Raw genomic sequence first — 16,302 nt, forward strand, 5'->3', positions numbered from 1 at the left:
GAATACAGGAATCTACCAGGCTGCTTCCTCACAATTTTGGAAACAGATCTGCTGCTCGTGGTAAACTGATCTCAACGGTGTAAATATATGATGAGTCTTATGGGACCATGACCTAATTTTTTTTAAGCTTGAAACCTATAAAGCTGAATAGTGAGTATTAATTCAATTTTCTTTGCACTTCTGTTGCAAGACTGGTTATTTCTGCTTAGTTGAAAAGTTTTTCAGCCCATTTCAAGTGGGCAAGACATGTCTCTTTCTCAGACTGTTCCACCTAACTTCATCAGAAAGGTGGTTGCCAAAACCACACTGAAATAAAATAAAATACTAGTAAGCTGAGGTTTTAGCTAAGCTATCACGGGGGGGGGGGAATCAAACAGGTCAGTTTTGCTTTAATTTTTACTTTAATTACTTCCGAAAGATCTATTTCTAGCGAAATGGTATAGGCTGTAGGAATTGTGTGATATGTATGTGAAGAGCAATAAAAATCTGAATGTAAACCAGAGAAATGCAGAAATGTAAAATATATAATTTCCAAAATCACTAGAGCCTCTCTCTATCACTAAATGATTTCTACCAGTGTTACTTTTCTGAAGTACGTTGGAGTTTTGCACAACCTTGCATGCATATGTGTGCATTCACAGTACATGTTTTTTTCTTCCACCCTTGGGTCAGATTATACTATGGTAGAATAGATCTCCATCTTCAGACACACTTTCTCACGGAAAAAAGAAAATTAGTTTTGCTCAGTTTCATTTCTTCACTGCCAGCTGTAGTCCTCAGACAACTCTAAACCACTTTTGTACCTCCCTGGAGTGCATGCTTCAAAGACATATGGACGTTTATCTTGTCATTCCCTTATATCACCCTTGCTTCTCTATATTTTTCTTCTTAGTGTTTTTTTCCCCCCCTTTCCTCTAAACTATTCATGCTTATACATATCCCTAGACAGTCTTTCTCAGCATTTTTCCTGCAGTGACTTGATAAAAGTAGGGCTGCATAAATCTCTGCATGCAAATACTTAGATGAAAAATGCAGTACCAGATTGACTGACACAGTTGGCAAATACAGCAAATAGTTTCAATGAAAATTTTGATAGGAAGAAGAATGTGCGTGGTTGAGAATGCTGAAAAATTTCACTCTGACATTCTCTTAAAAAAAAAAAAAAAACAAAACCAAAAACCAACCCTCCACATTTCAAACATTCATTTGTAAATGTAGGCTACTACAACACAAACAAAAAAACCAACCATGCTAAAACTAAAGTAAACAACTAAGTAATAAACAATTGAAAATTAAATGCATAAAATGTTTCAATCCACCAATTTTATCCCCTGTATTCTTTGGTTCCAACTTGAGAAAGCAGTGTTTTTTTCAGAGATCCCCCCCGCCTTCAGACCTATGGCTCTTTTCCTCTCTGTTTAGTTGGTTAACCATACATTCTACTCAGAACTACATCTGCTATTACTCCAGGGGCAACCTCTCCATCATCCCATGACCCACTTAGGCTGTGAAGTAGTGTTTCTCTGTTGGGTGTCCAGTAAGGAATGGCATTCACACAAAAAATTACAAGAGATATTTTTCTTTTTTCCCCTACTACGTCCACCTTTATCTCTGAGGTTTTTTTTCATTATTTCTGCTTTTTGTGTCCCATTTGCATTAGTTTACATTTGCTGTAGGTTGTTTATATTTCTAAATTTTCTCTGCTTATGTGTGTAGTTTACTTGTGTCACTGAGAGTTTCAATTCCTGTCAGTATGGGACAAAATTCAAATTTTTGATACCTCAAGCACAGAAATGACCACAACCCAGTATCGATTTCAGGGTTCAAGGATTGGCCAGAAGTGTAGTTTGCTAAATTAACAAAAGCAAAACAAAACAAAAACAAACAGCCTAATCTAACAGAATTAGGGACAAAGCAAATAATGAAAACCAAGACGAACAAAACAATGCAAAGTACGACTGATTCATAATTACCCAGTATTACAATTTATATACCCCGAAGTATAGTTACTTACAGTAATGCAGAATGCCTATGAAATTCTGCCATTTGATTTAAGCAAATATAAATGACAAGACAGGTTTGGAGCACAAGAGAGTCATTGTACAACTGACACACAGAATTTTAACCTCACCTTTCCAGTAGACTTTGTTCCTTTCCAAATGCAAAAATAGCAGATAGTCCAAGCAGCAAGGAGGCACAGTGCAAGTTCCCAGCGAAGATTCCCAATATGTTCGATTCCATCAGATATAGCTAGCACCCTTCGCCTTCCAAGAAAAAAAAAAAAAAGAAAATTAAAAAAAAAATATTGAAGCAAAACAGTACCACACACAAAGCACTGGGTTTAAACCAAATCACCTGCAACCAAGGAGACTACTGAGAATGCACTGTGCTAAGATAGAAGACACAGAAGGAAAAAACAGAATATTCTCAGTGGATTTTACATCCAGTTAAAAATGAACAAATGTTTAATTTTTCCAGGTCAGTGAAAAAATAAAGATTTTTAAATATCTTTTGTATAAAGTAAAAGAAAAAAAAACCCAAATTTTTTTTAGTTAATAACTGACATATATAAGCCCAAAATGAAACACTTCAATAACGAATGGGTTTTTTTTCAATTTTACTGTTTTACTTGAATAGTTGTAACCTTTACTGTTACCTCATAAAATTTTCATAAATTTCCTTTTGTACTCAAAATTATAATTTTACAAGATTTATTTTCAAAAGTGTCAAACATTACATTTTTCAGATGAATTTAACTTAGGAAATGTTAACATGAAAATGTTAATATTTTAAAAACAAACTTTTCTGTGAAAAGTGTTCAGCAAAAATATATGTTGTATTTACTATTTAAAAATAGTGTGTTTAAAATACTAGCCACTCAATTCTAAAAACATAAGTCCTCAAACATTTTAGGAACACCTCTCACAGCTCACAGTCTGGGGCCAAAGTATTTACTAACTCAGTGAACACGATAAGGAGAGTGAAGAGTTTGGGTTTGTGTTTTGTTTTGTTTTTCTTAAAACAAGAATTTGGAAACAGAAAAATCAAGCGAATGGCTAGCATTCACGCAGGAAACCTGCAGAACCAGCCTTCAATGCTAGTTTCCAGAAATCTGGGCTAGCATTCTATTCACAAGAACAATTATTTTTATATGCAAATGATACTCTTATCTGGGAGATGCACGATCCTTTTATGTCCTTTTATTTTTACTTTAAGCAAACACTCAGATTAAAGAAAATGTAAATTATTTACCAGCCCATAAATAAAACATGGGTACTTCTGGTTGTATGGACGAAGAGGTTAAAAGCAAAAGTAAAAAATTACTCCTATAATGCTCAATGATTTCATTAATTCTCTTGAGATTCTTCAAGTGCTCTTAAGCCTGAAAGAAACCCTATAGATAATTAAAAGATTTTTTTTCAGAAATCTCAATTTTACAGAGCAATGAAGTATGATTTAACTGGCATGTGAGGTCAGAAGTTGATATGGATTTAAATTCCATACATCCAGAGATTTGGAAACGCCTCATCATTTTTAAAGCAACTTAAAGCAAGCAAATAGTCATTTACTAATTATACACACAGAATAATTTGTTTCTGTCATTCATGCCTTTTATCAGCTTAATCAAATCTCTGCAGGGACTGGTCACAGCTCATTCCATGTGTTTCCATAAATGTATTTGCACACCTTTATGCACACACATACACATTCATATAAGAATTTCCAACATTCAATCTCACGTAAACTACCCTCCTAAGCAAAGTTTTCTCTGCAATCTGTATTACATGTTATCTACACAACCTCACAGACCCCAGACTTACACTGCCCTCCCTCCCAGAGACATTGCAAATAAAGACAAACGAACTGAATTTCACAGGTACTCTGATATAGTCAAAAGCCCCATAATAATAATCTCGAAAAATGCATTTAGTTATACAGATAATGTAATTAATTACAATAAAATAAATTTAGGTTGAGTGTTAAGTTAAAAAAAGTGCAACCTTGAATTACCCAAATGCAATAAATTCTTCCTTTTGCATTCGATTCAGTCATTGGCCGAGGTGATCAAGTTGTGTAACGTATGATCACCTAATTCAAGGCTATGCCTAAAATAAATAAATGTTTAGGGCTACCTGGGGAGGAACCTGCTACTGGTTCTTCTGCTTTCACCAGTAGTAGGTTGAGGATGAAGGGAGGTTCCTTCACCTGCTTCTAATGATGGAGTAGGAGGACAGAGATGTTAAGAGCTGGTGATACGGCGGAAAAATAAAATGCTCTAGCTATCACCAAGTCTTTCAGATGGCCATACAGATGCTGCAAGAACCTGTTCAGTCTTTCACACATTTCAAGAGCTGCAGCTGCTGTTCCTGCTGCAGCCCTGGGGTGCAGCCATTTACAACATAGAGGCTAAAAGTTTACTGCTTAGCTAAGGCAGGGCAACATTTAACAGATTAAAGAAAAATCACTAAAACAAACCCCAAACTCTACAGCCTGAGGTTTGTCTTCTTATTTTCTAGTGAATATAGAGTTAGATTATTTTTCCACTTTAAAAAAAAAAAAAAAGTGGGGAAGGGAGGTTACACAAAAACTTTTTGCAATAGAAGAAGTATTATGTGCTTACATTTAAAATTACTGCCACCTCATCCACATTTCCTCCTTATCCAATAACTAAGCTTCATTCTGCAAAGCTTCTGCCATCATCTAGTTAGGGAGAGAAGTCAGGTAGCATGGAACACCCTCAGTTAGCTAAGAACTACAAAAACCTAAAGAACTGTCATAAAAATGCATTCAAAAACGAAGAGAAGTAACTTTCAATGAAGGATATATTTTAATCAGGAAGAGGAAGCACATATGTTGTATCTACAGTCTAGAACTGAAAACATCACTGAGCCATAACTATCCAGAAAGGCCGATGAAATAGATACTTAAAATTCAAGTTCTCCTAATCAATTTGACAGATATCATGTGGAATTTGACTTAGGATGATGTCCACCCTCTTTACAAATTCTCATTCAAAAAGAAAAGAAAAAAAAAATCTTTGAATTCTTAGATCACCTTGAATACTAGAGTGTTACTTGCAAGTGAACAAATCAAAAAGTGGTACAATATGATTAAAGAGGGTCTAGGCAATAAAAAGATCCATGAGTATGTACTGACAACAGGCTATGGATAACCATGTTGAAAGACACGTTAAGAGGGAATAGTCCACCACAGAAATCTGATGACAAAGCAAAGAACGGGTATTTGCAAAGAGACCTATTTTGATTGCAGGTACTGAAAAGTTTATTTTTAACCAAAAACATTTTATAAATGGACTAAAAAGCCGCAAACTATAAATGACTGTCATAGAAAAGAACTAGCCAATAAATATCTTAACGTTCATCATTTGAGCACCAGTGTTTCCATGCAGAGCCAACCAGACCAACAACCTCTAGAAGAGGCCACAGAGATGGTCAGAGGGCTGGAGCACCTCCTGTACAAGGACAGGCTGAGAGAGTTGGGGTTGTTCAGCCTGGAGAAGAGAAGGCTCCGGGGAGACCTTAGAGCAGCTTCCAGTGCTGAAAGGGGGCTACAGGAGAGATGGGGGGACTCTGGATCAGAGGATGTGGGGATAGGATGAGGGGTAACGGTTTTAAGCTGAAAGAGGGGAGATTTAGATGAGATATTAGGAGAAAGTTTTTTCCTGTGCGGGTGGTGAGGCAGTGGCCCAGGTTGCCCAGAGAAGCTGGGGATGCCCCATCCCTGGAGGGGTTCAAGGCCAGGCTGGATGAGGCTTTGGGCAACCTGGGCTAGTGGGAGGTGTCCCTGCCCATGGCAAGGGGGGAACTAGATGATTTTTAAGGTCCCTTCCAACCCAAAATCATTCTGTGATTCTATGATCTTAACACACCAGTAAGATTTCTGCTCTGACAGGATTAAGGAGGAACAGCTTTGACAAATGCAGCTGGTCATATACCATGAAAACATTGTTAGAGTAAACGCTCTAACCTTTTGCAACCCTACAAAAAGAAAGCAGCGTATTATCAGCCTGTTGGCACTAGCATAATGTACAGTCAGCATGTCTACACAGTACATACCAGCAATATGGAAATCACATTGTTTTGTTGTGAGACTGTACATATCCAACCTTTCTGCAATGATACATCAGTGTATACTACCTGCAATTTCAAGTTTACAGCTGTAAATGTTTTGGTTTGGGTTTTTTTTTGAGAAGTATTAATATACTGACTTAGAATTGCAGGTTGGAAAGAGATCGGTCCAAGTTCAGTTTGAACTTCACAATCAGATTAAGTGAGAAAAATTCAGAAGACAAGCAGGGGCTGCCTAAAGAATTTTGATTGTTGTTTTGCTTAGAAAGGTTCTAATTTTTATTTTCAAGTGGCATACTTGAAATTGAAACAAAATCTTTGTTTGGGCCACAATAACTGTGAAAATGAAACTTTTTTTCATTTAGCTTTATTTTCACTGAAAAATTATAATGACTAAATTTCCTTACATTTCAGTCAAGACAATTTTTTTTCTGGCTATTTGCATTATATTTATGTACACGTACACCTAAATATAAGTAGCATTTCTTTTCCAAAGTGGGGACTTTTCCAAAGTGACCTCATGTAAGATGGCTGCAGTAATGGAAATCAATTCTATGGAGAAATTTGTAAGCTTACTCAGCTATGAATGCCGTAAAGCCATGTTAACTGAGCACTCTGCCTGGGCTAAGCACTACAAGTAGCCACTTGCCTATAACGCATATACCATGGATGTAGCTGTGTTGCTTTGGTACGAGCTAGCCAGTTCAGACAGCCTGGAACCTCTGCACTAGACTCTGTCGCATCACAAAGGTACAAACTTCATGACAAAACCTGCTACAGGACAAACCCCCAGCAACAGGAATGGCTCCTGAAGGATTGGTAAATTTATTTAAGAGAGGCCAGCACCTTCCTCACTTGAAGATTTGTGCACATCTATATGGACCGTTAACAGCATCACACCAGTCACTAATTCCCATGAACACCACCTGCCCAGTCTCATGGTCCGTTCTCAATACTCATGTCCTGACAAAAGTTATGCACAGGGCTACAAGCACTCCTCGACTTCCAGACCCATGAATGTGTCAACTGAGATATCAACCTTTTACCCAACTGGCTTGTAGCATCCTTGCAGAACTGTGTGCTGTGGGAAGAAAACAGGGAAAGCTTTCTTTAATAATTCTCCAGTGCTGCCACCACATTGCAAAGCAGTGAGCATGATGGAAGTATGAGACTGATTCATTAGCATACTCAGTGCTCAAATAGAGCTTGCAGAATTCCTTTAGATTCACACCATGATCCACATCCAGCTGTCAAAGTAATCCATTTCAGCAGCCAGGCACTCCAATTACTGCGCTGTTCTTCCCTAACTGTGTAACAACTTCTTAATAAATAAATGTTATTATTCTCTCTCGTGGTTAGAAAGTTTCACACACCAAAAGACAACTTTGTCTTAAGAACACAAATCTCAGTGAAGATTCAAGATGAAGAGTTTTAAGTTTCTGGAAGCTGTCTGCAGAGGGTCAATGCTCAGTCTTTTCCGAATGCTCGTGAGAAGTCCCAAATAGCAAAGAAACTTACCCATCCAGAAATCTTGGCCTGATTCTTTTGTAAAGTATGTCATGGAAAGCAAATGTCAACTTAACAGCCTCAACACAATTATCCCTGCTGTTCCCATTTAAAAAAGACACCTGGCGCCAATCAACTTGAACTCTTACCACCATAATGCGTATTTAAATATACTGAAGTGCTGTAAATTGTTTTGTATTTTTCTGTTGAAGCAGAACAAAGGGTTAGTGTTCCCCTTAGAAAGCAAGCAGCAACAAGTAAAAGAACATATAATTAAACTATAACATACAAGTATGCAAAGAATAGATCCAAGGAAGAGAAAGTCTTGCTCAGAGGCTAGCAGCGATTTCCTCAGCAGGCACAACGCAGCTGTCCCTAATGCCAGGGCCTTAGCTCTCCTGCCGAGACCATCTGAAACAGCAGCAGCAGATTTTGGAAGGAAGAGGCATTCAGAAAGTTGAATTCCTCTCCCAAAGCCTCAGTTCAGATACCCTCATATCTGCTCTTATTCTTTTATTATTCAACTCAAATAAAACAAAAAGGGGGACCATTTTAAAAATATATGATTCTGCCCTGTCTCCAAGAAGTGAGGTTGATGTATTCAGGGTTCAGAAGATGACAGAGTTGATGGCAGCTTCTTGCTCCTCACTAGTTCACCTTCTATCTGACAGCTGCCATGACCTTGCATAAATTGCACAGACAATGAAAAAAAGAGATAGTGTAGCTTCACTGTGTCTTCCTTTCCTCTTACCACTGCATGTCCCCTCCACTGCCTTGTTCTCCTCACCTCTTAATGCAGGAAAAAGAGAGAGAGAACAAGAGCAGTAAAATCAGCATTGAAAGTGATCCTCTCTGTTTTGAAATAACAAGCTTTTGAAAAAGAGAAGTTCTATAGTGAGATGCCCAAAAACAGCCAAATCTGTGAAGGTTGTTCACACCAGTGTTTCATCACTTGTGATTGCACATATTAAAGCAAAGCAGAAAGGAGTAATTTATGCACATTGCATAATTGATGCCGATTGCAATGGGAAGAGGTTGTGAATGCCTCACAGTCACAGTGAGTGAAATTACTCTTGAACAGAGGGGCCTCAGTCTTACCCCAAACCTCCCCTGGTACAAACTACATGGTCTTGTAAAGAAAGACAATGGGATTCTGAGACAAACTATAACCTCATAGTGGTTTTATATTCCAATTATCAGGTGATATTAAAAGTAAAAATGAAAAATAGTGATTTTCTGAGCATGAGGCGCCCTAGTTAGGTAACTACAAAAGCCTGACAGTCTCAACGAAGCCACTGAAGATAACTGACAAAGCTGATTTATACAACTGAATTATCAAGAATCAGAAGCCTAAGTTAAGGGACAAGTTCAAAACATCTCTTTGTGATAAAACTTCCCAGTTGTCAAAACTGAATATCCCAGGAGAGATTAGAATGCCTGTGGCCATATGACTTAGCAAAGGTGCCACTACACGCCACACATACTATAAAAAAGCAGACACGTCCAGTAACTGCCTCCTAGATTTTGTTTCTTGAATTTTGTATGCTTTCCAAAAGGAATCACACATGTGTTTAGCAGCAGTATTTAAAAACTACTGATAGAATCTGGAGAGTGTCTAGTCGCACATATATAGTTTGACTAAATGTTACTGAAGAAAGATTTTTACTTTTCTTCCTATACATAACACAGACAAAAGGTTATAAAAGTTACAAGAATCTAATGAATAAGAGATAAATTTAAGTAGAATAATAGGACATATATCTGAAGGGTGGCATTCTTTCTGTTTCCAGCTCTCAGAAATGCTGATATTTGGTCACAAGTGTATTTACAACTAGACAAAATAAAATCACGAAATTTTTACTACAGTGTATATTTATTCTGGTTACAGCTTGTAGTACCAAATATTATAATCCTATTTAAGCTTGCCATTTAACTTGAATTGAAATATAAGTGTGGATAAAAACAAATAAATGTGGACAGAGTCAGGAAGGGATAACAGAGCCATAGAAAAATTCAAACATACGTTTAAGTACACATAAAATAATATACTTAGCAAGAAACTAGACAGCATGGAATGACCTTTTGCTACCTACATTTGAGGAACATACTTTTGCATATTGTTCTTTTAATTAACATCATTGCTCACATACACCCTAGCAAAATTTAGAAAGATGAATCCCATGAGGAAATTATTGCAGAAAGAATTACATACTTACTGAAAATGTTTTTAGTTTGTTTGAGAATGTATTAAAACACCTTTCAATTTAGTGGTTCACTACATCTGACGGGAAGAAGGGCCCCTCCATTGTTGGGATTGCTGTAGAGAGGCGTATTATGAGATAACTGCTACTTCTGACTACTCATAGCTGAAAAGTAACCTTTCCATACAAATTTAAGAACTAACATTTCAAAAGCTTATGACACTACATTATCACTGGGAGAACACTGCATTTTCCTGAGAAAAAGTGTCTTTATTAAAGTGTTCCAACGTGCAGAGCTATACCAGGCTCTTGAATAGAAAGAGGACCAACTGCTGCCAATACATTGTTGAAAGGAATGTACCAGGGTACTTACTGCATGAGGAAGGTCCCCTCATGTTCCCTCTCTGATTTGGAGCACTTGCCAAGACATTTTTGTATTAAAAAAACCCCAAAAAACAAAAAAAAAACCACAACCAAAACAAACAAACAAACAAAAAAACCACACCAAAAAACAACCAACCAACCAAACAACAACCAAAAACAAAACCAAAACCCACAACCTACCACACAAACAACACAATGCACACAACCAAACAACACACCACCAACGAAAACAACCCAAACAGAGGAGGCAGCCTCTTGAAGTCACTTCTCCATCTGTATCTGTTCAGCCAGGAACACAAGTGGCAATATTCCTTTTTACTCTGGGCCAGACTCTGTCCTCAGAGCATTCTGCAGGGAATGGAAAACAAAATGAAGCCACTAAACAGCAGTAGTGCTACTGTACAGTGGCATTTCTTATTATATATTTTGGTATGCTCCTTTCATCCCTGCACATGTTTTCAGACCCATTCCATATTTACCTAATGAATCTTTTTACTAAGCTCCTTGTACAAAAAGCATAACATTTTTGAGTGCCAGTGCTTCATAGATTTCCCATTAGTTTAGTAGAAAAGTATCAATATCTTTCAGACATCCTCTATTCCTGTGTTAAAGTGAGTTTAAGTTTCTATTCAAAGACATGTTTTCCAAACTCTCCTCTTTCTCTCATTGCACTTTACGCAGTTAATATTCTTTAATTTTTACCCAAACATATGCTAGTATCATGTGCAAGTACACAGTTTCTGCCATGCAGAAACTCGAGCAATTAACAGATTTATGAAAATGGTGGGATTCAGATTCCACTACCAGAATCCTCTGTGGATGCTCGAACTGCCAAGCCAGGGAGCTACCAGCATCTGGAGTTCTACTGGTAAACATCTGCACAATCACGCTGCGGATCGCTGCACTGACAGATGCTTATTCAGATAGCTCACAGTCCTAAAATCAGCCTCCTTTGAAAGCAAATAATGATTGCAGTACTTCCAGACACACTGGAAGGCTGAGATGTTTGCCAGAGACACACAAAAAGCAAAAAGTGACATTCTTTTGTCACAGAGATGGGAGGGAGCTGCTTATCTAATGCGTTTGTGGCACATTATTTATTGATGAGAGTGTGGCCAACCACACAACTACAGGAATGGCTTAGAGACAGCTGTTTGGAGTTGTTTCACCACCAGCAGCATTTGTGCTTTCTTGTCTGAATCGCTGCAGCTTTCCCAATATCTGATAAAGAATCCTAAGAATTGAATGCTGAGGCTCACTTGACCCCCGCACCCTTCCTAGGCAGCAGTGCTGTGAGTTCTTGCTCAAGTCACTCCTTTCTCAGCTCTTATGATTACAAGCACCTTTAAAGGATCTCTCAGGTAGTGCCACTGCTCGTTTCATTCTAGTAAAACACTAAACTCTGCTGAACAGCATGGAAGCTTTCATGTACTGAAATATCTTTCAAGGAGTTGAGACATTTCCCTGTGGCTGTCCAATCTGCACTAATTGTTGTCTAATTTGGAAGAGAGGCTGATCCATGCATCCAGACTGCATAACTCAAAGGGGGAAAAGGAACAGCTTAGGAGGAACAAAAACTTGAAAGATTGCTTATTTTAATAATAATCCATAAACATACAAGCAGTGACATTTCAGAGAAGGCTTGAGTCAGTAGTCTCCAGTTTACTGACTAGACACACTAAAACCCTCATAAAGTAAGGAATAACAGGAAAGAGAAGAAGGCGAGTTCACCAAAATTACAGGCTTCCCACCTTTCTTTGAATACAGAGTGGTTTTCTCTCAGAGAGCAGAAACATCAGCATTAAACAGATTATACAAGATGCTGAAGATTTGAGATGCTAAAGATTTGAGATAATATTCTCCACTGCCTTACATACTCATATGATAACTTTTGATAATGGTACTCATTATAAACTTAAAAAAACTATACTGAATGCTAAAGGATATAAAACTCTATGAAACTAAAAGGCTAACAGATTACTTTGTGAACTTCTCAGGACTTTTTACTAAATATATAAATGTATATTATATATAGGACAAGATAAAAAGAAAAATTATCCTTTGATAAAAAGAACCTAATAAGAGTCTTCTTCTTCTGACTTCCCTAGTCAATTTTTACCACATTTATTATTCATACTGTTCTCCAAGGTTTGCCTTCTCTGGTGAGGTTCATTATCTCTTGACACAAGAAAACATACAGAATGGTACAATATTGTCTTAGGCAACAGGTGTAGCAACATTCTACGTACTAGTGACAAAGCTGTGAAACATTTTTCAGTTTTAAAACTTAAATCAAATACCCTGTTCTATACTTTACAGGACTCTACATTAAAAGGTAGCTGCCAAATAAAGTAAAGGAGACTGAGCTTCACTAAGTAAGCAACAATCAACAGAATGAAGAAAAATTCTTGTTAGAAGAGAACCTACCTGATGCAGGACTCTGACAACAATGTGTGGGAGACCTCTCCCTTTTACAGGAAGGGAACATATATTTTAACAGGGATGACGCTTATAATTGTAAGCCCCAGAGTATAATATATGCTACATACTACTCCTATACTATAATATACACTGCATTGCCTAAACAAATGTCAAAATTCAGCAACACCTATGATTCAGGCTGCATATTAAATTGGTTCTGATCTTGCTTCCATACTATACAATCTCGAACCGTAGCAGGAGTGAAGGAGGCAAGCGTTCAGAAGATGCGGGACAGGACTGGCTAGCACATGAACCCTCCTTTGGCTTGCTAACCTGCAGAGCTCTGGTTACATAATGACAACATGGGAAAGAATAACATATTGATCATGGTATCACCATATAGTAGGCATATATCTTTGAGAAAGAGAACGCCTTAAAAAGAAAGGATTCTTTTCAGACTATCCTCTAAAAAAAATAGATTCTAACACTTAGGAAACTAAAAATGGGCTGGTTGTTTTCAGGTTTATTCCCAATGCAGCAGCATGCTAATCCCTGAAACACCTCCAGAACAAGCACGGATACAATTATGAAGTTGAACAAAGGTAATCTTCCAGTGAATTTGTAGCAGATTTAGTCACTAAAAGTATATTTGCTCGTTGAAATGAGGAGAGAGTATGGGTCCCAGACTCTCACTGGAAGTCAACACGAGCTGACACTTTCACTTTTGTGAAAGTTATATATCCAGAACTGACAAATAACACTGAATCTGTGTACTGTACAACCCTCTCTTCTTAAAATTTCATGTAAACTCTAAAATAGGAAATAGAACATACCCACAGGTTTCTAGAAGTGCTACAAATAATTCTTGACAAATATTGCTGGATACCCACTTCTAGTCTCCAACCATCAGTGCTCAATGATAAGAAATACGTATTTTAGCTTTTACAAGATAATCTACAGATTACAGATTAAAGACTCTGTAATAAAATTAATTCAAACTATAAGAATTCTCTTCTGGAAATCCACTTAATTCCATACTTGGCTTTTTTAAAAGCAGCAGACAGGCAATTCTCAGTGGTCACATTAGCAAGAAGCCCTCAGCTAGGGCATAATGCACAGCTCTAAAATATATACCTCTTACAGCATATTTTCAGTGATCAACACGTATCAAAATTAACTATTCCTAGTTGAGCCACATTTGCTGCTGTTCAGCCTAGTTCTTTCTTCTTAAAGTGCTGATAGGGTTGACCGTTGCCCCCTTCACTATCCATTTTTGTACTTCTTATCAAATTAAAAGGTAAGATTAAACTCTCCTCGGCAGACTTTTCTCTAAAATTTCTAGTACTGTTTGCAAATAATGACAGTATTTCTCGTGTCAACCCCTGCTCTGCCTCATTAAAGTCAGTACTTAAGTTATCTGAATGTAACACGACACTACTTAGCACCTCCTGTGCTTTTTTTTTTTGTATTGCTTTTTTCCATTTTTGTATGTATAGGTGTGTGTTTGTGTCTATCCATAGTGAGAGACAGACTGTGATGGATAAACACAGAACACTCTGCTTCTCCTCTAACCGTTCCTGACCTATTTTCCTTCAACCTCTTTCACTGAAGTCATGGCAACTTCTTAGCCAAGTCTGAGAGTTTAACCCTGTCAAATAACCTTTTTGTGCTGTTCCACTCACCTCTGCTCTACAGTTTCTTGGTACTCTCTCAATATATCCAACGACTCCTTCAGGGTTTTTTTGCAGTTTTCCCCCTACTCCTCTCTGAAGAAGCCATGCAGAGACAAAAATCTTTTTTATTCACCTTCTGAGTGACACAAGTTTAGCACAGAGTAGCAGCTGTGAACTGAAAGCACCTAGAAGAAATGAAAGTCAACCTGATGGCTCTTAAAACCTGCATTGAGCCTTTTAGACAGCCTGTGGACTTGTAGTTGGTTGTTCAGTCTTAAATAAATGTTCATATAATGGGAACTACAGACCACAGAAAACTGAGAACTATCCCATGATTTTGTAAAATAGTCCTTCATAGTCAGCTCTTGGCTACAAACTCACATACGCAGAACAGACCAATATAAAACCATTACCTGAGTGGCCAGAAAAATAACTTAAAAAATTACTTTCAACATATTTCTCATACTCACTGGCCCTGTACTAAATCACAAAAAAAACTAAGAAGAGAAACTGTAAAGGAGCAGGGGCACAAGGCAGTAAAGAATAGCTGACAGGTCAAAAGAGAAAAAAGAAAACTGCAAATGTACAGGAGCTATTTTGGGAGGTCCCAAGTCCTTTGTCCACATTTACAGCTACTAGGTCTTCATGAATACCACTCTCCCAGAGCACTTGCAACTTACAGCATGATTCTTAATTAAATAAATTCATTTAAATTCTACTGGCTCGGTTTTTCACTTGTAAACTAAAACCAAGTCAGCAGAATTGAAATCGGTAAAAAACAGCTGTTGAAGGTACTTTGGGAAGATATCAGTCATTTCCCTTTCCACACAGAGGACAGCTATGCCTACACCGTTGTTTCAAGGCCTGCACTATCTGATATTCTTTAACCTTTATAGGATTTCCATGGCAATATTTAATGAGTCTTCCTCAGGAAGTCTTCCTGACACTGCAAATCAATTTCCTTGCTACTGTATAAGAAAGTAGTGGAAAACAGTGAAAATTTTACCAAAAAAAAGTGTTTTTTTCCCCAGTCTGTCATCATTTTTTTTTTTTTGCACAGCAAGAACATCTCTCCTTTGAGCATTTAATTTGACTAAAAAAAAAAACAAGCAACTGCCCTTTCTGTTAATGCCCTGAATCTACAAAGCCATACTTGGGAAATACTCTTTAAAAGTGTTTAAACTTTTTTTTCTTGTCGTGATACTTTCTCAAGAGACAAAAATAAATGCAGGCTTACTTAATTGCATGGAACTATTTGTATTATGCAGTACCCATGCTGAAATAGCTAAGTAGTAGATGAATGGGACTGCTGTTTAACATTGTTTTCAGAATTACTTGGGTATCTCCAACATCTCTCGCACCCAGGTCCTTAAGATTCTCAATCTCAATACAGTGACCAAATCTAATGGACACATTCTTGGACAGCTGAAAATGAGAGTCTATTACTTACAAAGTCACACACATATTTAAAAGATTCCAGAGGTATTGAAAAATACGTCCTGGAAGAGCTACATGCTATTCATTTGCACATCTAGTCTTGCAAATTCAATTCCCATGGTAAACTGGTGCAGAAAATACTTATTGGGGTGGGCAATCTCGTAGAAAGTGAGTGTAACTTTTCAGCCTGTCCCGTGCAAGACACCTCTCTTCTTTAGGGAACTACTGATGTGGACTAATTTGTTTCGGGCAGCAATCGCCACCAACCATATCTTGCTTTAAGCTTTCTAGAAGATTTAAAAGTTTGCTTAGACACAAGTATAGGAAGGGGATGAGCTCACTTTTTTATTTGCACAAAACAACTGAAAGGAGGTCTTTCAATAGAGGTCTTCTCTTCTACAAGCAGGGAAAAAAAAATAAATCTATGAGAAATTAAAATCCGAGCAAAGCCAAAAGAAACATGCCTGGTTATTTTGGCATGTTCTGCAACTAACTGATTTGGCCAAGCTTATGGCACAACTAAGGTTTTGCTATTTTTGACCTTTCACCTTTTAAAAAAAAATTCCCTGCAAGTAAGCAGTGCACCTCTCA

General features: G+C 37.5%; 1 protein-coding gene across 1 annotated transcript in view; it reads right to left on the reverse strand.

The window, feature by feature from the left end:
* Positions 1 to 2,131: 2,131 nt before the first annotated feature.
* Positions 2,132 to 16,302, reverse strand: part of LOC104464684 (sodium- and chloride-dependent GABA transporter 3-like) — a gene marked incomplete at its 3' end in the record, with an annotated part of 27,929 nt that continues 13,758 nt past the window's right edge. The window contains exon 5 of the mRNA XM_010077466.1: positions 2,132 to 2,264. Coding sequence (XP_010075768.1) covers positions 2,132 to 2,264 — 133 coding nt within the window. The remainder of the gene's footprint in view (positions 2,265 to 16,302) is intronic.

This window comes from Pterocles gutturalis, unplaced genomic scaffold (genome assembly GCF_000699245.1).
Source record: "Pterocles gutturalis isolate BGI_N339 unplaced genomic scaffold, ASM69924v1 scaffold48293, whole genome shotgun sequence".
NCBI lineage: Eukaryota > Metazoa > Chordata > Aves > Pterocliformes > Pteroclidae > Pterocles > Pterocles gutturalis.